Source organism: Mustelus asterias, chromosome 6 (assembly GCF_964213995.1).
Source record: "Mustelus asterias chromosome 6, sMusAst1.hap1.1, whole genome shotgun sequence".
Classification (NCBI taxonomy): Eukaryota; Metazoa; Chordata; class Chondrichthyes; order Carcharhiniformes; family Triakidae; genus Mustelus; species Mustelus asterias.
In genome coordinates this window covers 136,776,147-136,797,744 of record NC_135806.1, presented here as the reverse complement: position 1 = coordinate 136,797,744, position 21,598 = coordinate 136,776,147, and the positions used below count along the sequence as shown (strand labels likewise).

The 21,598-nt window shown below is 44.2% G+C and overlaps 1 protein-coding gene across 5 annotated transcripts in view; it reads left to right on the top strand.

Annotated features, from left to right (window-relative positions):
• htt (huntingtin) overlaps window positions 1-21,598 on the top strand; it is a 222,177-nt gene that overhangs the window by 157,817 nt on the left and 42,762 nt on the right. For all 5 annotated transcript variants that reach the window (XM_078215138.1, XM_078215136.1, XM_078215139.1 and 2 more), the window contains 10 exons: window positions 1,392-1,530; window positions 3,362-3,541; window positions 4,960-5,136; window positions 9,252-9,328; window positions 10,031-10,169; window positions 12,870-12,992; window positions 13,682-13,895; window positions 14,761-14,906; window positions 17,184-17,361; window positions 19,267-19,371. In XM_078215138.1, the coding sequence (XP_078071264.1) occupies window positions 1,392-1,530; window positions 3,362-3,541; window positions 4,960-5,136; window positions 9,252-9,328; window positions 10,031-10,169; window positions 12,870-12,992; window positions 13,682-13,895; window positions 14,761-14,906; window positions 17,184-17,361; window positions 19,267-19,371 (1,478 nt within the window). The remainder of the gene's footprint in view (window positions 1-1,391; window positions 1,531-3,361; window positions 3,542-4,959; window positions 5,137-9,251; window positions 9,329-10,030; window positions 10,170-12,869; window positions 12,993-13,681; window positions 13,896-14,760; window positions 14,907-17,183; window positions 17,362-19,266; window positions 19,372-21,598) is intronic.

Genomic DNA, 21,598 nt, shown 5'->3' with positions numbered 1-21,598 from the left:
CCTCCCACAGTCCAAAGATGTGCAGGTTAAGTGGATTGGCCATGCTAAATTGCCCCTTAGTGTCAGGGGGAGTAGGCTAAATGTATGGGGTTATGGGGATAGGGTCTGGGTGGGATTGTGGTTGGTGCAGGTTTGATGAGCCGAATGGCCTCCTTTTGCACTGTAGGATTCTATGAAAAACATTTCAAAAATCTATGACCTTGCAGACTGTGTGCCTGTTTTCCTATCTTTCCAAGTACTTTGTTTTATTTGTTCATGGGATATAGGCATCACTGGCTAGGGCACATTTGTTACCCATCCCTAATTAAGAGGTGCGTGAACCGCTGTGTAGGTACACCCATAGTGCTGTTAAGGGGGCAGTGCCAAGGTTTTGACCCAGCGACAGTCGTAAAGGAATGACAATATATTTTCAAGTCAGGACGGTGAGTGTCTTGGAGGGTAACTTGCAGATGGTGATGTTCCCATGTATCTAGTGCCCTTGGTAGTAGTTGTGGGTTTGGAAGGTGGCATTGGAGGAAACTTGATGAGTTGCTGCAGTATGTAGTACACACCTGCTCTTATATCACTGTGTTCATATGGCTGATCCAGTTCAGTTTCTGGTCAATGGTACCCCTAGGCTATTGATAATGGGGGATTCAGCAATTGTAATGCCATTGAATGTCATGGGGAGATAGTTAGATTCTCTTGATGGCCATTGCCAGGCTGAGGAGTAGCAAATAGTAGTGAACGTTGTGCAATCATCAGTGAACATCCCCACTTCTGACCTTATGATGGAGGGAAGATCAGTGATGAAGCAGCTGAAGATGGTGGAGCCTAGGCAGTACCCTGAGGAACTCCTGCAGTGATGTCCTGGGGCTGAAATGATTGGTCTCTGACAACCACAGCCATCTTCCTTTGTGTCTGCTATAACTCCAGGTAGTGGAGATATTTTTCCTGATTTTCTTTGATCTCAATTTTGCCAGGGCTCCTTGATGCCACATTGGGTTAAATCAAGGATAATCACTCTTGAGTTCAGCTCTTTTGTCCATGTTTGGACCAAGTGGCCCTGGTGAAATCAAAACTGAGCATCGGTCCGTAGGTTATTTGTGTAAGTGTCTCTTGATAAAATGTTTGATAACACCTTCTATCAATTTACTGATGATTGCGAGTGGGGAAATAATTGGCCAGATTGGATTTGAGTTGCTTTATACGGACAGGACATACCAGGGCAATTTTCCACACTGCTGAGTATCTACGTGCGTAGTAGCCTGTAACATTAAAACTCTTAGTTGTATCGCGTGGCTATCTCCTGTATTCAGAACCCGTGCTGCTTTTGGAGTTGAGGTTTTTATTTTATTAGAAAAGTGCTGTTTCTTTTGTGAAATGTCAACTCTTTTTGTTTTAAAACACAGGAGACACAGCTTGTCCAGCACAAAGTTATTGAGTCCTCAGATATCTGAAAATGAAGATTCAAAATCTGTATCTAAGTTGGGTATGTGCAATAGAGAAATAGTTCGAAGAGGAGCTCTGATTCTTTTCTGCGATTATGTGGTAAGATTCATTAACAGTTCTTTTTGAGTTGTAAAGCAAAAGATTATGATTTCGAAATTTGTATCATACAGAATATGTGTTGTCTTAGTATAAAATTCAGTTTCTTGCTTTTTTTCTCTCTCTCGTCTTCCATATTTGGTTCTTAAAGATTAGTGAAAAGGCAGTAATTATAGTCCACTTGGCAACTCAGCCATTTTGTTTGTGAAAGACATCTTTTTCATCTCAATTTCCAACGGTTACCTTGGCACCCATAGAGGGCCGTTTGGCCCATGAGCTAATCCTTTTCCAATCCTCCACCTCTTCCCCATGTCTAGCAATTGGTGGAAACCTAGGTAGTTCAGTCTATTGTGCCTTGCTTCCCCATTTTATTATGTTGCAGCAAGTCTTCATCTTTCTGATCTCAGTATCCTGGTCTTTCTCCATAACCCTCAGCAGTAACAGGAGTAGAATCTGGCCCATTGAGTCTGTTCCACTGTTTGAGTATATGGAGTCTTATATAATGTATATGGAGTCTTATATAATCCAAAGTGCAGTTTTTTTAATTCATTTGTGGGACATTGGCATCACTGGCTGGCCACTTATTGCCTATCCCTAGTTGTCCTTGGCTAGGCCATTTCAGAGGGCATTTGAGAGTCAACCACATTGCTGTGGCTCTGGAGTCACATGTAGGCCAAATCGGGTAAGGACGGCAGATTTCCTTTCCTAAGGACATTAGTGAACCAGATGGGTTTTTCCGACAATCGACAATAGTTTCATGGTCGTCGGTAGATTGTTAATTCCAGATATTTTTTACTGAATTCAAATTCCACCACCGTAGCGGCATTTGAACCTGGGTCATAGAAATCATAGAACCCTACAGTGCAGAAAGAGGCCATTCGGCCCATCGAGTCTGCACCGACCACAATCCCACCCAGGCCCTACCCCCATATCCCTCCATATTTTATCCACTAATCCCTCTAACCTACGCATCTCAGGAAACTAAGGGGCAATTTTATCATGGCCAATCAACCTAACCCGCACATCTTTGGACCGTGGGAGGAAACTGGAGCACTCGGAGGAAACCCACGCAGACACGAGGAGAATGTGCAAACTCCACACAGTGACCCGAGCCGGGAATCGAACCCAGGTCCCTGGAGCTGTGGAACAGCAGTGCTAACCACTGTGCTACTATGCCGCCCATGTCCCCAAAACATTTGCTGAGTTTCTGGATTAATAGTCTAGCGATATTACCACGAAGCCATCACCTCCCCAGTTAACAAAAATGAAGAGGATAAGCAGTGTTTTTCATTGTTTGTGAGAAGTTTTATTATTTATTTGTTATTTATTTATTAGTGTCACAAGTAGGCTTACATTAACACTGTAAGGAAGTTACTGTGAAAATCCCCTAGTCGCCGCACTCCGGCGCCAGTTCGGATACACCGAGGGAGAATTTAGCATGGCCAACGCATTTAACCAGCACATTTTTCAGACTATGGGAGGAAACCGGAGCACCCAAAGGAAACCCACGCAGACATGGGGAGAACGTGCAGACTCCGCACAGACAGTGACCCAAGCTGGGAATCAAACCTGGGTCCCTGATATTGTGAGGCAGTAGTGCTAACCAATGTGCCACTGTACCAATTATTTCATGGGATGCGGGCTTCGCTGATCAGACCAGCATTTGATGCTCATCCCTAATTGCCCTTGAGAAGGTGGTGGTGGGTTGCTTTCTTGAACCGCTGCAGTCTATGTGGTGTAGGTGCACCCACAGTGCTGTTAGGGAAGCGAGACTGAAGGATGTCAAAGCATAAAACAGTAGATGGATGTTGATTTCTGCCATATGTTGTTCCAGTGTCAAAATCTTCACGATTCTGAGCACCTGACTTGGCTGATAGTCAATCATGTTCAAGATCTCATCAATCTCTCTCATGAACCTCCGGTCCAAGATTTTATCAGTGCTATTCACCGTAATTCTGCTGCCAGTGGGCTTTTTATTCAAGCTATCCAGTCCCGATGTGATAATCTTGCAACAGTAAGTAGTCTTCCCCAGAATGTGCTCCCATTTACCCATAATAACCCATTTACTGAACTCTTCCAGCTCCCAGTAATTCATTGGTCTTAAACTGGTGAGCATCTGAAACGCCCATTCTATGAAGTTAAAGTTTCTCTCTTTGCTGATCTGGTTGAACTCGACCTTGGTGGGGTTAGGGGCATTCCAATTGTGCACAGAAGGTTGGAGAGAATCAAAAGAGTTGCTGCACCAATTATCATTTGGTGTTGCTAATTTAAAACTTTACCATTAGGATTAGGAAGACTTAAAGACAATCAGTGAGAGGGTTGATGGATTCAGGGTGCCCACCACATGAACAGGTTTGAACTGTGAGCAATATGGTTAACCTCCAGAGGTGTTCTGTGGAGGAGGCAACCTGGCTATGTTATGGGATAGGCTCTGTTTGCGTTTTGGCCCAGGACTGTTTGTGATGACGTTTCCTATCGTACCCTAATTCTGAGGGTGCTGTCGAGGGTCAGCACAGAGGGACCAAGGGTGATTCTGATGACACTTTAGTCCTCTCTCAACCCACATTTCTTGGGTACCTTGGCACTGAACAGTGCCTGGAATGATTTCACTTTCAGCCAGGAAAGTTTTTCTCTCGTGACTATTGGCATCAGATCCTGTATTTGCATCCATCCAAGGTCCTTTAGGTGGCCTGGCTATTGGGTGGACCTCCATCTTAAGTGGATTCTTTGCTTTCCTCATGCATGAACCTAGCCTGTGACATAGCAAGCAGAAGAAATCTCTCCAGTGAGGCCTTTGGCGCCTGACCTGGTCCAGATGGGGATATAGAATTAGATACATTTACAACACGGGAACAGGCTGGTGTTTATGCTCTGCTTGAGCCTTCTCCTAACCCACTTCATCTAACCATATTAACCCATATTAACATCACCTTTCTATTTATTTCTCCCTTATGTGTTTATCAAGCTTCCCTTTAAATGTATCTTAGAATCATAGAAATCCTACAGTGCAGGAAGAGGCCGTTCAGCCCATCGAGTTTGAACTGACAACAATCCCACCTGGGCCCTATCCCCGAAATCCCACATATTTACTCTGCTAATCCCTCTAACATCCCGGGACACTAAGGGGCAACCTAGCCTGCACATCTTTGGACTGTGGGAGGAAACCGAAGGAAACCCACGCAGACATGGGAAGAATGTGCAAACTCCACACAGACAGTGACCCAAGCTGGGAATCGAACCCAGAGCTGTGAGGCATCAGTGCTAACCACAGTGCCACCGTGCTATTCACCTCAACTACTCCCTGGTACTATGGTGCTGGGTTCCACATTCTCCTCATTCTTTGGGTAAATCAGTTTGTCCTGAATTCCTTATTGGATTTAATTCCTCAGTTTGAATGTTACTGACTTTTCTTCCAATCACTTCCCCCAATAGCCAACCATGTTAAAGAAGACCCTGCAGTGTTTGGAGGGAATCCATCTCAGCCAGTCAGGAGCGGTCTTGATGCTGTACATCGACAAGCTCATCAGTACACCTTTCCGGGTACTGGCACGGATGGTGGATACCCTGGCTTGCCGGCGAGTTGAAATGCTTTTAGCGGAAAGCTTGCAGGTAAAGTGGCAACTTGCATTTAATTTGGTCTGCGACTTGCACACTTAGCCTTGATTAGCCATTTACTCCAGATGCATGTATATAATTTTCCCATGTACTTTCAACTGAAGTCACTTCGGCACATGATATGAAGAGGTACATTATGGGAGTACAGGTTACAGCTCTCAGCTTCACAGGCCGGGAATGTTCGGAATTCAAATGCAGAGGTGAGACTGCTCGCATATGTTTTTTTTTGGCAACAAGAAGTTGCAATTATGCCGTGTCTTTAACTTCATAAAACATCCGCAGGCATATCATGAAACCAAATTTCATCCTGAGTCAAATAAGGAGATAGTAGATCAGATAACTGAAAGTTTGGTCAAAGAGGTGCATTTTGGGATGGGTTGAATGTATTCAAGAGGCGGCTAGATATAGCACTTGGGGCAAATGGCAGCAAAGGTTATGAGGATAAAGCAGGATTAGGCTATTGAGTTGGACGATCAGCCATGATAATGAATGGCGGAGCAGGATCGAAGGGCCAAATGGCCTCCTCCTGTTCCTATCTTCTATGTTTTGAAGAAGTGAAGAGGGGCCAAGAGTTTTGGGGAGAGAATTGCAGAGCTCGGAGCTTAGACAGCTGAAAGACTGGCCGCCAGTGGTGAGGTTCAAAAAGTCAGGGATGCACGAGAGGCCAGGGTTGGAAGAGCGAGGATATCATAGAAGGTTGTAAGGCTAGAGGTAATTTCAGTGATAGGGAGGGACAAGGTCATGAAAGGATTCGAAAACAAGGATGAGAATTTTAAAATCGAGGGGTTACTTCACCATGAGTCAATGTAGGTTAGCAAGCACCGAGGTTGATAGGTGGCGGTGTTAAATGGTGACTCCTAGTTCTAGATTCTCTCACAAGAGGAAGCATCCTTTCCACATCCACCCTGTTATTGCCCCTTTGGATTTTGTATGTTTTAACATTAGCAAGGCCACATTACATGCTCGTTCCTAGTTGCCCGGTAAGGGGGTGATGGTGCAGGTGGACCTTCCCTTTTTAAACAAATAAATACTTGCATTTATACAGCACCTTTTAAGAACTCATAATGCTACAAAGCACTTGAGGGACTCTTGAAGTGTAGTCACTGTTGTACTATAGGAAATGGGACAGTCAGTTTCTGCATAGCAAGTTCCCACAAGCAGCAATGTGATAGCGATCACATTTTTAAAGTCATGTTGGCTGAGGGATAAATATCAGCCAAGATACCAGGAAGAGCATTCCCATTTCTCTCCTGAATTGTGCTACTGTTTCTTTTATGCCCACAGATAGGGCCTGATTTAATGTCTCATCCAAAAGAAGGTATCTCTGACAGTGCAGCACTCCCTCAGTACTGCACCAGTCTGTCAGCTGAAATTTTGCACTCTAAAGTCTCTGAAGTGGAATTGAACGTGTAACCGTCTGACTTAGAGGCCAACCATTGCCATCTTTCCTGTTCATCCATCTTGTCGTTAAGTGGAGAATTCCAGGATCGTACCCAAGTTTCCAACCTGAACAATTTCCCAATAATTAAAATTCACGGACAGAAAGGTGTGCAAACCAGTAATCAGGAGCAGACTTCCACACCTGAATTCCGCACTTGCGAAGCTGCTTTGTGCTGAGAGGGACATAAGTTAAAGTTTGCTTCCATGTAATGATTGACAATGCTTACCTATGCTTTTCTTTATATGTATAATGTATTGTTTGGCTTTTTTGTATATGTATGGGAGTAAATCCATTTTAACTATGCACAAAAGAAAAATGTTGAAAGAAGAATGATTGGAAGTGTTAAAAAGTTTGGTAATGCAGAACTGGAATATTGTTGAAAAGGGAGGCATGTTGCTGAAGCTTTTCTTGCACTCATCAGGACAAAGACAAGAATACCAAATTTCAAACGATCACAATTTATACCACGGGAGGAAAGGTGCTGATTGGTTGGCAAGTCAGTTCTGATTGGCCTAGGTTTTACTTACCATGGAGAAAGCAATGGGGAGATTTAGGTTTCCAAAAGTCTTGCATTTTCCAAAAACATGCAAGACTTGAGCATATTCCTTTTGTTTGCAGAGAATGGGTCCCTGTGTGCAAATGGCTGTCACTTCTAGCAAGCGTAAATGAACCACATTGTGAGTTCGACTGATGATCTTGCATTGATTGTTAGTGTAGCTATTAGCACACTCAGGATTGTTGTGACCATTTGAAATTAGTTTTTTTTGCATTTGTCCTGATGAGTGTGATATAAAAAGCCTCAGCAACATTTGTCTCTTTTCAGTAATATTAAAAATTTTAATTCTTCCAATTCCAATATTCTAATCTGAGTTGACTTGCCAACCAATCAGCACTCTTTCCTCCTGTGGTATAAATTGTTGTGATTGTTTGAAATTTGGTGTTCTTGTTTTGTTTGTCCTGATAAGTGCAAGATGAAAAGCTTCGGCAAAATGTCTCTCTCTTCAACAATGTTCCTTTTCTGTTCTACCAACTGTTTTAATACTTCCAATTATTCTTCATTCAACACTTTTCTCTTGCACACAGTTAAAATGGATTTATAGAGCCAAAAAATGAATTAAACATATAAACAAAAGGTAGAGATGAGCACTGTCTGTAATTACATGGGAGCAAGCTTACTGAAATTCCTGATTCTTGTCGCCAGTTAAAAGGGTTGTCAACAATGGCCTTTAGTTTGGCTCAGCAATGAAGTTGCGAGGCCAGTCTGGGTGAAGGTTGCCACTTAGAGCACTGGATTCCTCCCCTCCAGACAACCAAGCTTGCCGTCTTCGTTTTATCTCGGGGCAGAGAGACAAGACATCAGGGGAGCATCCCACCCAGTAAAAGGGCATCTCTGACAGCTCATTGTGCCAGAGAGGAAGCAAATCCTGTAGCAGTTGAGTGAAATCAACGGCATTATGATAAAGGAATGGAATGCTTTAAGTACCCGAGTTGAACTAAAGGATGACATAAAACCCAACGTAATACATCCTCAGATCCTGAGGGACATGAACGAAGTTGCTGAAGCACTGGGAATTATCTTGAAGTTTGAATGTGTGCCGTGAAACTGGAGATTGACCAATGTAGTGCTCATTTTTTTAAAATGGGGGTCTGAGCTCATCCAGCAAGCTACAGGCCACTTAGCTTATTATCCATATTGGAGCTTCTGAGGATACATTTATAACATGGTAAAGGAGAAATAGAAGTAGTCAGCAGAGATTTTAAAAGCTACCATCGTGCTCCAAGAATCTCAGGTAATAAGACATAGTAGGTGGGGAAATGCAGTGGATGTGGTGTTTGAGGGTGTTGGGAAAGCCTCAGGCCCTTCGTCAAAACATGGGGGATTTTGCAGATGAGTGTTTAAGACAGTACGATGACCCATGGTTAGCACTGCTGTCTCACAGCGCCAGGGGCCCGGATTCAATTCCTGGCTTGGGTGACTGTCTGTGTGGAGTCTGCACGTTCTCCCCGTGTCTGCATGGGTTTCCTTTGGGTGCTCTGTTTTCTTCCCACAGTCCAAAGATATGCAGGTTAGGTGGATTGGCCATGCTAAATTGACCCTTCGTGTCAGGGAGATTAGCAGGTTAAATACGTGGGGCTATGGGGATGGATGGGGGGGGGGGGGGGGGGGGGGGCAGATCCACATAATAAAGACAAATTTAAATTTTGTTCTTGGGTGAATGAGAGGGCTTAATGGCAGAAGTGAATTTAGTACAAAGTGATAGCAGGCATGTTGACAGAAACTGAACAAATCGAAGCTATTTCCAAGATGCACACAATGTGAATAGCTAAGAGGTGGGGAATGGGACATACAAAAAGGAGTGCATAAAAAGAAACTTGGCAAAGTGGAGCAGGTTGCAACAGTCTAAGGACAGAAAAAAGCAGGCACTCAGGAAGTGTCAGTATGACCCTGTCAGTATGATGTTATGGGGGGATGTCAAGCACAAACCATTCCTCCACCAGCCCACCTCAGAGACACCAGTCCACATTGCACCCTGGAAGATGAATTCACTCCTCTGTTCAGAGAGGCAGCCTGATTTCTGAGAGCCTCCATCATTGTTTTGTGTCAGATTTGCAGCATGGTATGATTTGTTATTGAACTAACATTAAAATAGAGATGCTCTCTTTTTAGAATAGCGTTGCCCAAGTACCACGTGAAGAGTTGGAAAGGATTCAGCGTTACCTACAGTCCACTTGCCTTGCTCAGAGGTAGGAAACCTTGTGTTTGGTTCTTGGGTTCAACCAGTTTATGCTGGGGTAATGATGGGAGGGAGAAGGAACCATTACATTTATCATCTGAGTTAGTGAGGGAATAAAAAAATAATTACTGCAGTGCCTTGTCTGAAATTGGAAATGATGGGGCTGTGCCTTGTCTCGGGAGTGTTGGTGCTGTGTCTTGTTTGAATTCGGGAGCGTTGGTGCTGTGTCTTTGAATTCGGGAGCGTTGGTGCTATGCCTTGTCTTGGCAGAATGTCTTTGGGCGGCAGGGTGGCACAGTGGTTAACGCTGCTGCCTCACAGCGCCAGGGACCCAGGTTCGATTCCGGCCTTGGGTGACTGTGTGGAGTTTGCACATTCTCCCCATGTCTGCGTGAGTTTCCTCCGGGTGTGCTGGTTTCCCTCCACACTCCAAAGATGCACGGGTTGGGTTGATTGGCCATGCTAAATTGCCCCTTAGTGTCATGGGGATTAGCAGGGTAAATACGTGCTGTTACAGGATAGATGCAGGTTTGATGGACTGAATGGCCTGTTTCTATATTGTAGAGATTTTATGATTGTTGGAACTCGGCAGTCTTGGCTCTGTGCCTTGACTGGTGAATTCATGCTTGAATTGACTTGATGAGATAATTGGAGCATAGACTCGGTCTATTTGTAAAAGTCTCACTTGAGTAATTTTTTCTTTTTCTTTCAGACACCAAAGATTGTACTCCCTGCTGGACAGGTTCCGTACAACAGTCGCAGCTGACACGGTTAGCCCGTCCCCTGTTGTGACCTCTCACCCGCTGGATGGGGACAAACTATCCTCCATAGAATCTATCATTGTGGAAAAGGTGAGAACACGAAGGCAGTGGCGTTCCTATTTCCCTGGTGTCTTTTGAAGATTCACATTAAATTGATTAAGAATGATTGAGGCTGATTAATTGTTCATAGATTAATTGTCCCTGTTATGGTGCTGCATCCATAGGCGCTACTAAGGGTAGACTCAAAGGTAGACTCAGCAAAGTTTCTTACTAAAAGGTTCCATTTGTTTCTGGAAAAAAATGCCTCTTGTGAATCATCTTGGATGGAAACAATGAATGATCTTTAAGAGGCTTTAACAAAATGATGTGTTTTGAATAGAAAGAGACAAGAGTCTTCTAGATGGATGAGTCAGTGATCATAGGCTATTAACCAAAAGCGATGAGGAGAACAGTTAGGAGAAATGTCTTTATTCCAAATATTGATAGACCATGAAGTGTTTTGTTGCAACTAGTGTTTGTGACCATTGCATCTTTTAAGAGAAACATGGGTACATATTTGAATCAGAGGAAGATGTAAGTACTGATAGTGTTTTACAGTGGGATTAGTTTTGGATTGCTCAACCCAAGAGTTAAGAGACTACAAGGGCCAAATGGCATCTTTCTGTCTTGTGAACCTCTATGATCTAATTGCCTTTGAGCAATGGCTTCAAACAGTTCTGTTTTGGAGGCACCTGCAATTACTGACACACTCGTATGGGCGGCAAGGTGGCTCAGTGATTAGCACTGCAGCCTCATTGCACCAGGGACCAGGATTCGTTTCCCGGCTTGGGTCACTGTCTATGCGGAGTCTGTACGTTCTCCCCGTGTCTGCGTGGATTTCCTCCGGTGCTCCGGTTTCTCCCCACAGTCCGAAAGATGTGCTGGTTAGGTGCATTGGCCATGCTAAATTCTCCCTCAGTGTACCCGAACAGGTGCCAGAGTGCAGCGACTAGGGGATTTTCACAGTAACTTCATTGCAGTAAGCCTACTTGTGGCACTGATAAATAAACTTTAAACTATGAAATCTTTGACCTAAAACTTATGAAATGACTTGTTAGGATTTGAGTGTCCTGCACATAATGTTTCTGGTATGCAGCATGAAGAATTGCTGGCATAGCTAATTTCCTTACCTGGAAATGAAACATGGCCTCATGCACAAAGTAATGATTCTCAGGGTGATCAGTAAATTCTCATTAGGAGTACGGCTGTGGCTCAGTGGGTGGCACGCTATTTCTGAGTCAGATGGTTGTGAGTTCAAGTCCGGAATGGGACTTGAGCACCAAAATCAAAGTTGACGATTTAGTGCAGTGCTGAAGGAGTGCTGCACTGTCGGAGGTGCCATCTTTCAGATGAGATGTTAAATACCAAGTTCCTAGTTCCTCGAGTGGACATATTGCAAAGAAAACCGGAGTTATTCCTGGTGTCCTGGTCAATATTTATCCCCCAATTTATCCCAAACATCTTAAAAATAGGTTCTGCTCATTATCATGTCGCTGTTTGTGGGAGCTTTCTGTGCTCAAATTGGCGACTGCGTTTCCTGCAATACAACAGTGACCATTTCAAAAAGTGAATAATTGGCTGTAAAGTGCTCCAGTGATCATCATGACACGAGCAACAAGTAGTCCTTTCTCCAGAGTAATAAATATGGACCAGTATGGATCCGGGATCCCGTCCGCTGAAACCCCAATGCAATTTGATGGTGAGGCAGACAGGGCTTCGGACGGGAAGCTTGCCCATACCCCTATGAAGGCCCTTTCGGCTGGAGGGTGTCAAACAGAAAAGATCTTCACCCTTGATCTCGGACAGGAAGGGGCAGGGGAAGGGGTGAGTGCTCACCATTCTGAAAATTCAGGTCATAGAGAGCATCAGTGTGAGTTCTCCTTGTGTTCTTTTTCATGCCGGGGGACAGAATGACTTGAAACTCCTTTCTTATCCTGCTGGCTTAGTAGGGGAAAATAGTGCAGGGCCAGAGATTCTCAAGGAGCGAAAGAAAATCCCTTTTGTAAAGATTGCTTATCCTTAAACTCCCCCATTTTCTGAACAAAGGTTCATTTAATTTCCAGCTTTCTGTAAGTCATCAAGAGGCAGAAGTTAAGTTTTAGAATTATAGAATGGTTACAGCACAAAAGGAGGCCATAAGACATAGGAGCAGAATTAGGCCATTCGGCCCATCGAGTCTGCTCCACCATTTAATCATGGCTGGTTTTTTTTCTCATCCCCTTTCTCCTGCCTTTTCCCCATAACCCTTGATCCCCTTATTAATCAAGAACCTATCTATCTCTGTCTGAAAGACACTCAATGACCTGGCCCCCACAGCCTTCTGCGGCAAAGAGTTCCACAGATTCGCCACTCTCTGGCTGAAGAAATTCCTCCTCATCTCTGTTTTAAAGGATCGTCCCTTTAGCCTGAGGTTGTGCCCTCTGGTTCTAGTTTTTCCTACTAGTGGAAACATCCTCTCCACGTCCACTCTATCCAGGCCTCGCAGTATCCTGTAAGTTTCAATAAGATCCCACCTCATCCTTCTAAACTCCAACGGGTACAGACCCAGAGTCCTCAACCGTTCCTCATATGACCATTTAACCCTGTGTCAGTGCTGGCCTCTTGAATATCATATTGGAAAGTTTTGTAAGTTACAGTAAGATATCAATGAACAAGGATTATGAGGTTGTAAAGAGGGGGAATTGTTGCTTCTATGACCAGACCCAGTCCCTGTAGAGTTAAATATGTTCATCCTGCTTTTTTGTGTTACAGGACTGGTATGTATCGCTTATTAAATGGCAGTGCTGCAGCAAGTTAAATACTGCTTTAATGGAGTGCACTGAACTGCTCGATAAACTTCCTGAAGATGACCTCCGCTCTGTCATGACATTTAAGGTAATGGCTCGTTCCGGCTGTTCAAGATTAGTATTCCGACTTCATTCCTTTACCATCCACACACATGGGGAATTGAGCACATTGTGAATGCAACTGCAGCTTCAGCATCTTGCATTTGTACAGTGCCACAAAACAAGAGACTGAAATTCTTCAAGGGAGAGTGACAAAGTTGATGCTGAGTCAGAGATGGAGATATTAAAATGGGTCAAAAGCTTGGTCCAAGAGGTTGGTTTTCAGAGGGCCTGTCAGCAGGAGCCTGACCGCCTGTGTCTGTGAATTGCTCGCTATCCTCTGCCACCTCTTCACACTGGGGTGAAAACGTGATTCAGATTTTGCTGCCAAATTTTGCAGCAAGTTCAATGTCTCTTATTGTTATTAATGTGAAAACTGTCCAGCAAATTGCGGTAAGGAGTTTCTACCCTGTAGGTAGAAATCCACAGATTTATGGACCACTTGTGCCTCTCCGCTTTCAACCTGCCTGGAATCAGCAGTTTGTGACTTGTGGAAGTTCATTACTCATTTGCTTGTGTCACTGGGTATATATCATGAACAAATATTGTTAATCCAGTGCCTTTATCAACGTGCTATTTCTGGGAAGAGCTGGCTGATGAGATTGGTGTATCTGTGGTACCATTTTTAACCGTTAGTTGAAATTCTCAAGTGTGCTGTGTTTATCTGTGCTTTTCCAGGAGTTCAACTTGAACCTTTTGACGCCCTGCTTGGCTTTGGGTTTGCACGGAATCTCTGAAGACCAGACCAGCGTGCTGTTTGAAACTGCCAGGAAAATTACCTTGGACCGTGTGGCATTCCACGTCCAGCACCTTCCCAGCAACCATCAGGTGTTCCAAAGGCTGTGTCCTTTGCCTAATTCCTCTTACCAGAATAAGATCGGTGAACTTTTTGGTAAGAGACCTGCTGGAATCTGGAGAAATTAAAGAATGAAGTTAAGACCTAGAAAGAAAGAACCTGTATATAGTGCCTTTCGTGATGTTTGGACCTCCCAAAATATGTTACTATCAATGAAGTGTAGTCACTGTTGTGATGTAGCAAACGTGGCAGCAATTTATGAACCGGTTCCCACGAACAACAATGTGATAATGATCAGAAAATGTGTTTGTGATGTTGATTGAGGGATGAATGTTGGCTCGGTTACCTGGGATACTCCCCAGCTCTTCTTTGAAATAGTGCCAAAGGGCTCTTTGCATTCTCTTGAAGGGTAGACAGGCTCATCCGAAGGGTGGCCAATTGAACCACAGCTGAGACTTGCAGGAAGAGACAGAACAAAATCGCCATAGACAACATGATCAGAAAAATGAAAGCCTTTCTGAGAGGAAGAGGGGGGGAAAACGACAATTGAAATCAAGCACTGAAAGTGACACAAACATATTGGAACAAGTGGAAAACAGTTATAGAAAGAGACACAAATTAGTTCTTTTGTTCATGAGCATCATTGTGGAAGATCAGTTCTTAAAGTTGAATTGTATAAAAATCTAGGCTTTATTTTGACATTGGCAAGATTGCCTTCTCATAGAATCCAAAGAATGCCTACAGTACAGAAGGAGGCTATTCGGTCCATCGAGTCTGCACCGACCACAATCCCATCCAGGCCCTGTCCCCTCAACCCCACGTATTTACCCTACTAATCCCCCTGACACTAGGGTCAATTTAACATGGCCAATCAACCTAACATGCACATCTTTGGACTTCTGTTTTTGTTGGAATGGTTGTGTTTAAGCTGCATGCATTTTTAAAACTCTTTGTTTTCCAGGAGACACACTGTTCTATCATTCCGTTATTAGTCTGTGTAATGCAGTGGCCCAGTACCTCCTGTCTCTTCCGAAACTGCCACCGTCTCTTCAGATTTCTACTGACAGTGAGGTGGATATTGCCAGGTTCATGGTCTTGTCTCTAGAGGTAAGGCTCGGCCCCATTAACAAAGGCGAACGTTGACTTTGTATGCAACTTGAGTTTTCTGGTATGAATGCCACAATTGTGTTGTGAGTGGCTGCAGGCAGACTTTGATTTTATTTTCCCAGGTGCGCTTTTTGTGCAAGCTTGCTTTGTTGAAACCCAAAGATTTTGGGGCCTTGAGATCCATCTGGTTTACTGCAAGGCCTTAAGCTAACAGAATGCTGCTGTATTTGTCGCTCTTGTTTCCTGTTGCATGTGCATTGTGGTAAACCTCCTGTGGGACTCTGAATGCTACTTGTGGTTAGGAGTCTTTATTATTTCCACCCTACACCCACAAAGGAAACCTCTCTGGAAAGCATGGTCCGATGTTAATTTGAAAACCTGCGACTCCGTTAAGATTAGCATCACATTTCTTGGATCATGCGGGCTTCATAACTGAGAAACTACAGGGAAAGTTATGCCTAGCACCCTGCAGTCTGCAGCAGTGTGAGTTCATGGAGGAAAAAAGTGCTTCTGAAATGACACACTCAGTTGAACGATCAGCTTTGCAGCAAGGTCGATTTTTACCTACAGATCTGCTAAGCGACGAATGATGCAGAAGAGAAATTGGGGAATCATGGTGAGGTGGAATAGAGCAAATCAGTACCATATCATAAATTGAGGACTTGCAATTATCAGCCACCTTCTGCTGTGCAGGTGGGGAGCCCACATTCGTGTCAGATTTTCGAGACTCCACTTCACGTGTGTCTATGTTTTGGTCTCTCTCCATCTTTATCATTCATTCATTCTTGAGGTGTGGGCTTTGCTAGCAAGCCCACCACCTTGAGGGCAGTTAGGGCTGAGCAGCGAATTCTGACCCTTGTCATCGACACCCACATCCATTGAATGAATGATAAAACAAGACGTCAGATTTCCTTCCTTAAAGGATGTTAGTGAACAAGTTGGGTTTTACCACAATCTGACAACTTTCGTTACTTTTACTGATGCCAGCTCCTTAATTTTGAGATTGCTGTTTAAAATGCAATTCAAATTCTCTATTGATCTATGGACTATTGGTGTGTGTGTGTTTCGTATTTGATTTATGTCAATACAGCATCTTACATAAAATTGCAGAGTGTACAGCACAGAAACAGGCCATTTAGCCCAACCAGTCTGTTCTTTTTGTGTACCCCACAAGACGTTACATTATCTTGTATTTGTCTAACACCTTCAATGTAGACAATGTACCACACAAAAGTACATTAGGGGCAATTTTTTCTCACACAGCGTGGTGAGTGTCTGGAACGAGCTGCCAGAGGTAGTAGTAGAGGTGGGTACAATTTTGTCTTTTAAAAAGCATTTAGATAGTTACATGGGTACGATGGGTATAGAGGGATATGGGCCAAATGCGGGCAATTGGGATTAGCTTAGGGGTTTTAAAAAAAAGGGCGGCATGGACAAGTTGGGCCGAAGGGCCTGTTTCCATGCTGTAAACCTCTATGACTATGACGAGGCAAATAGCCACTGAGTGAAGTTGAGGGAGGAGTTTCTGAGGATTGGCCTGAGACAGCTGTACAGCTAAAACTAAGTCTGTTTTTGCAGTGCATTTTTAGAAACTGAGGCATAGTAAATGGTTTAATATTTGAAAGCGGGTGTGAGAACAGTTATCCAAGTGTTTTATTTTAATCAGACTTGTACTGAGCATTAATGAAAAAGTGACAGAGAAAAAATGCTGCAAACACAGCGGATCAGTCAGCATCCAGAAAGCCAAAAGGTAGATGAGTGGACTCTACTTGAACTTTCGACACGTTTCTCCTCTCCACAGATGCTGGTGGACCTGTTACATCCTTCCAACAATGCAGGCAGTTTATACTGATAGGCTCAGATGGAGTGGGGGGAACTGGAGGCTCAGATGGAGTGGGGGGAACTGGAGGCTCAGATGGAGTGGGGGGGAACTGGAGGCTCAGATGGAGTGGGGGGGAACTGGAGGCTCAGATGGAGTGGGGGGAACTGGAGGCTCAGATGGAGTGGGGGGAACTGGAGGCTCAGATGGAGTGGGGGGGAACTGGAGGCTCAGATGGAGTGGGGGGAACTGGAGGCTCAGATGGAGTGGGGGGAACTGGAGGCTCAGATGGAGTGGGGGGAACTGGAGGCAGTTCATTTGGAGCACAAATAGCAGCACACACACCAGATGAATTGAATGACCTGTTTCGGTGGGGTGCATTCTTGAATTATGTGCGTTCGTTGCTATAACAATCCTGAGCCTTTAACTCTATGTCTGATTTTGACATTGTTATTCAGGCGCTGTGCTGGCAGTTGATGCACGATCAAGTTCCTCTAAGTCTGGACCTGCAAGCTGCTCTGGATTGTTGCTGCTTAGTTCTGCAGCAGTCTGGCATTTGGAACTTGCTGGCCTCTGCGGCCTATGTAACTCATGCCTGCTCGGTTATCAACTGCATCCGGTTCATCATCGACGCAAGTAAGGATATTTTTCCATTGGTCAGAGAAATTAAGTTTAAAAACATGTTGCTTTTTTGTGTGACTGTCCCAGTGAAAGATACTAGTGCTGTGGGAAGAGACTGTTTTCCATTTGGAGTATTGCTACTGTTGTGCCTTCTCTAACATTGAGCACTCTCACATCAGGTGTAGCATATTCTATGAAACTGATGGACCGGAAAGACTCAGCTGGTCTTTCGAGCGTAACGATTTGAATATCACAGCTAAACACTTCCTCAATCTCTCCCACTTCTCCCAACCCTGGAGTCTGGTAACCTCTTGGGAGAAGCAAAATAGGGAAAAAAATTCCAAGGCCACTAAGTAAAGAATAAAATATGGAAAATTCCCCTCCCATCCCCACAGACAATCAAATCAAGTCCAGACACTTTCTCTCAATATGATGTCCAACCAGCTGAGCTAAACGGACCAAAGTGAAGCCAACAGCGTGGGTTCAATTCCTGTACTGGCTGAGGTAATTTATGAAGACTCTGCCTTCTCAACGGTAGCCCTTGCCTGAGATGTGGTAATCCTCAGGTTAAATCACCAAGGAGCTCTCCCCCTCAAAGGGAAGAGCAGCCCCTGGTCATCAAGGACTATGGCGACTTTACCTTTTTATAATGTGATGCTCTGGTCTGAAGGCACTTTTGAGAGTCAGCACCAGCAGGTACTGTGATCCAGAGGCCTGTGTTGCTTTGGGGCTGGAGTTTGGGCAAGGAGTCTTGGCCTGAAATAAGCACTCACTACTTGCTGGTGTGATAACTTTTCAGTTCCAAGAGTTATTTATGGCACAGGAGGAGGACATTCAGCCCATCAAGTCGAGTGCAGCTCTCCTTGGACCAACCAAGTGAGTCTGATTTCCCTGTTCTATTTCTGTGGCCCTGCAAAGTGTCCATCCATTTTCCTTTTGAAATCATTCATTGTCTTCCACTATTCTCTTGGGCAGAAACAAAATGTCATGCTCAAATTCTCCCCGAATCTCTTGCCCAAAACTTTAACCTGTGTCCCCTAATCCTTGTACTATAAATTCATGGGAAAGATCTTTCCTTCTCTACCGTAGACAATCCTGTCAAAATTGCGCCTCTAACAGATCTCCCTTCAACCTTGGATGCTGCATTGTTTGCGTGCAGTTGTCAAATCAGTACTGAATGAAGGGCAGGTTCGTGCTGAGAACCAGATTGAAAATCATAGAATTCCTACAGTGCAGAAGGAGGCCATTCAGCCCATCCATCCTGCACCAACAGCAACCCCACCCAGGCCCTAGCCCCATAACCCCATGTATTTACCTTGCTAATCCCCCTGACAATTTAGCATGGTCAATCACCCTAATTTGCACATTTTTGGAGTGGGGGAGGAAACCCACGCTGACATGGGGAGAACGTGCAGACTCCTCATCCGAGGCCATAATTGAACTGGGGTTTTAGTTTAGTTAGGGCCTCATGATCGGTGCAGGCTTGCAGGGCCGAAGGGCCTGTTCCTGTGCTGTACTTTTCTTCATTCTTCATCGAACCCTGTCAGCGTTTGCATGGGATCCCTAGGAAATGCTAATGTTTGCAAGAATTCTTCAGATGCGTGTCCGTGTAAGTGAGAGATCCACAAGAGGGTGTCTGTGTTTCCAAAACGATCCCACATGCATTTGACAACCTCTAGCTCAAATATGTTATTCAGCTCAGAATTTTTGCAAAGATGTGTTCCGCAAACATCCAGTTGTTAAGGTAATAATTTTACCCTGTTTATTGGACAGTATATTTTGTCTGCACAAGATAGTTCAGTGCAATGAAAAATCTCAATCCTGGAGAATTTTGTTTAAAGAAGCTGAGTGCAGTGATTGTGCCCCTTGGGTTCTTGCTGGCTTTCCCTGCTTGTGATTCACACTATCTGCTTGTTTCAGTGGCGGTTGAACCTGGAGAGCAGCTGCTGCTTCATGAGGAGAGGAGGAAGTCAAATACTGATGGAGCGCCAGTTGAGGATGAAGAGAGTGCGAATGTGTCTGAGCGTAAGTAGATTTGACATCACGTCGGTCCCTTGGGGCACAGCAGGCACACATTCCAATTATCAGAGCAGTCTGCTGATAACTGAATGTGGAAATGAAGCCAAGTTTATTTCCTGTAGTTCTTGTGCGTAATGATCACATCTGCCATGGAGCTGTAGAGGTTTACAGCAGGAAGGGGGAGGCCATTCAGCCTATTGGATTGGTGCAGTTCTTTACCCAAAGCTGTTTCCTCAGAAGGAACTCTTCAAATGCAGATAATGAAAATATAACGAAACTTACTCCAACTTATAAATCAAAGGGTTTAATAAAGAAACTTCATTATTCCCAACTTGGGGCCTCGCCCTGGGCCACTCCAAGCTACCCACAATTCCAAACAGGTTCTTATTTATACTGAGTCAGCTGACCATCACATCCGTCTGTAATTGGTTCCATGGTTTACTGGGTCAGCTGACCCTTACAGCTTGTTACCAATGGTCACATTACATCCAATACAAAGCTGTCACCGGTTACCACCTTAAGCAATGTAAGGGCTTCTGCCTCAGCCACTCCCTTAGGCAAAACATTCCATGCTCCTCTGTTTTTGAAACAGAATTTCTCTGAAAGCCTTTCCTCGCTCTCATGGTGGTTATAAAATAGTGACTCCTCATCACTGATGTCTCAGCCAGGTTTCCCTATTCACTCTCTCAAAACTCTTCATAATTCCAAAAAAAAGGCATTAAATCTCTTTCTAACAGTCTTGACTTCAGTAGTGATAGTCTCAGCATCTTGTGTCTTTCCTTTACTATATCTGGCACTTTCCTGATGAATCAGTGCTGAATGCTTTAAGCTCCTTTCTGTAATGGGTTTCCAAAACCTGTACATATTCCACCATCTGGGCCTAACCAATGTATAACTTCCATCATTACCATTAAATACCTACTCATGTGATCAGAATAATGCAGCACAGAAAGAGGCCAGTTGAGTGGACCAGCTCCTTCAAGGAACAATCCAGTTAGTGCCAATCCATCTTTCTTCTATATCTGTGCAATATTTTCTTCATGTACTTATTCAGTTCCCCTTTGAAGACTACAAATTGAATCTATATCCGACAACTTATCAAGCTGTGGATTCCAAGTTCCCTAATCTCTTGAGCAAAAATAAATTTTCCCCATGGCGTAGCTAAGTAAAGTTTTTATTTATTAGACACAAGTAAGGCTTACATTAACACAGCAATGAAGTTACTGTGAAATTCCCCTAGTCGCCACACTCTGGCACCTGTTCAGACTGTGGGAGGAAACCGGAGCACCCAGAGAAAACCCACGTAGACACGAGGACAACGTGCAAACTCCAAACAGACAGTGACCCAAACCGGGAATCGAACCCGGGTCCCTGGCACTGTGAGGCAGCAGTGCTTAACCACTGTCACTGTGCCTGATTCTTAAATAAAAGGCAAACTTCTGTTGCCTTTACTTATTGTGCTCTCACTTTCAGTGCTTTAATCCCATGGTCTGTCTGCTCATTCCCACCCTGCAATGTCTTTCCATTCAATGTGCATTCCTGTTCAACCGACTGTAGTAATCACAAACATTGAGGCGAATTCCTTCTTAGACTGTCCAATTTGCCATGTTATAAATATATACACACTATGTACCAGACAGAGTCTTGACCAATAGTTGATAACACAAAAGAATGAACTTTATTTACATTGTACCTTTCATGACTTCTGAATGTCAAAAAGCGCGAGACAATCAACTGGTGTGTTGTCACTGTTGTAAGGTAGCAAAGGCAGCCAGCAATGTGTTCGCGATAAGCTCCTGCAAACATCGGTAAATGATCTGTTCTTATGATTCTCACCGATTATGATAAAGTCTGCATGATAACACAGGCTACAAGCTGAAGACATGTAGAATCGCTGACAACATGCACCCTTCCCCAATGAGCTTAATACCATCTATGCCTGTTTTGAGGAAGAGGTCAGTGAGAGGACATCATCTGCACCGGAAGCCTCAACTGAACCGGTATCTGAGGTCACCATCACAGGTGTTAGATCAGCTTTCTTGAAAGTTAACCCATGGAAATTAACTGGCCTGCATGGGGTACCCGGATGAGCACTCCGATCCTGCGTGGACCAGCTAGCTGGGGTATTCACAGACATTTTTAACCTCTCTATACTCCGACCTGAGGTCCCTACCTGCTTCGAGAAGATGACCAAAGAAAAGCCAGGCAGCATGCCTTCATGACTATCGCTTGG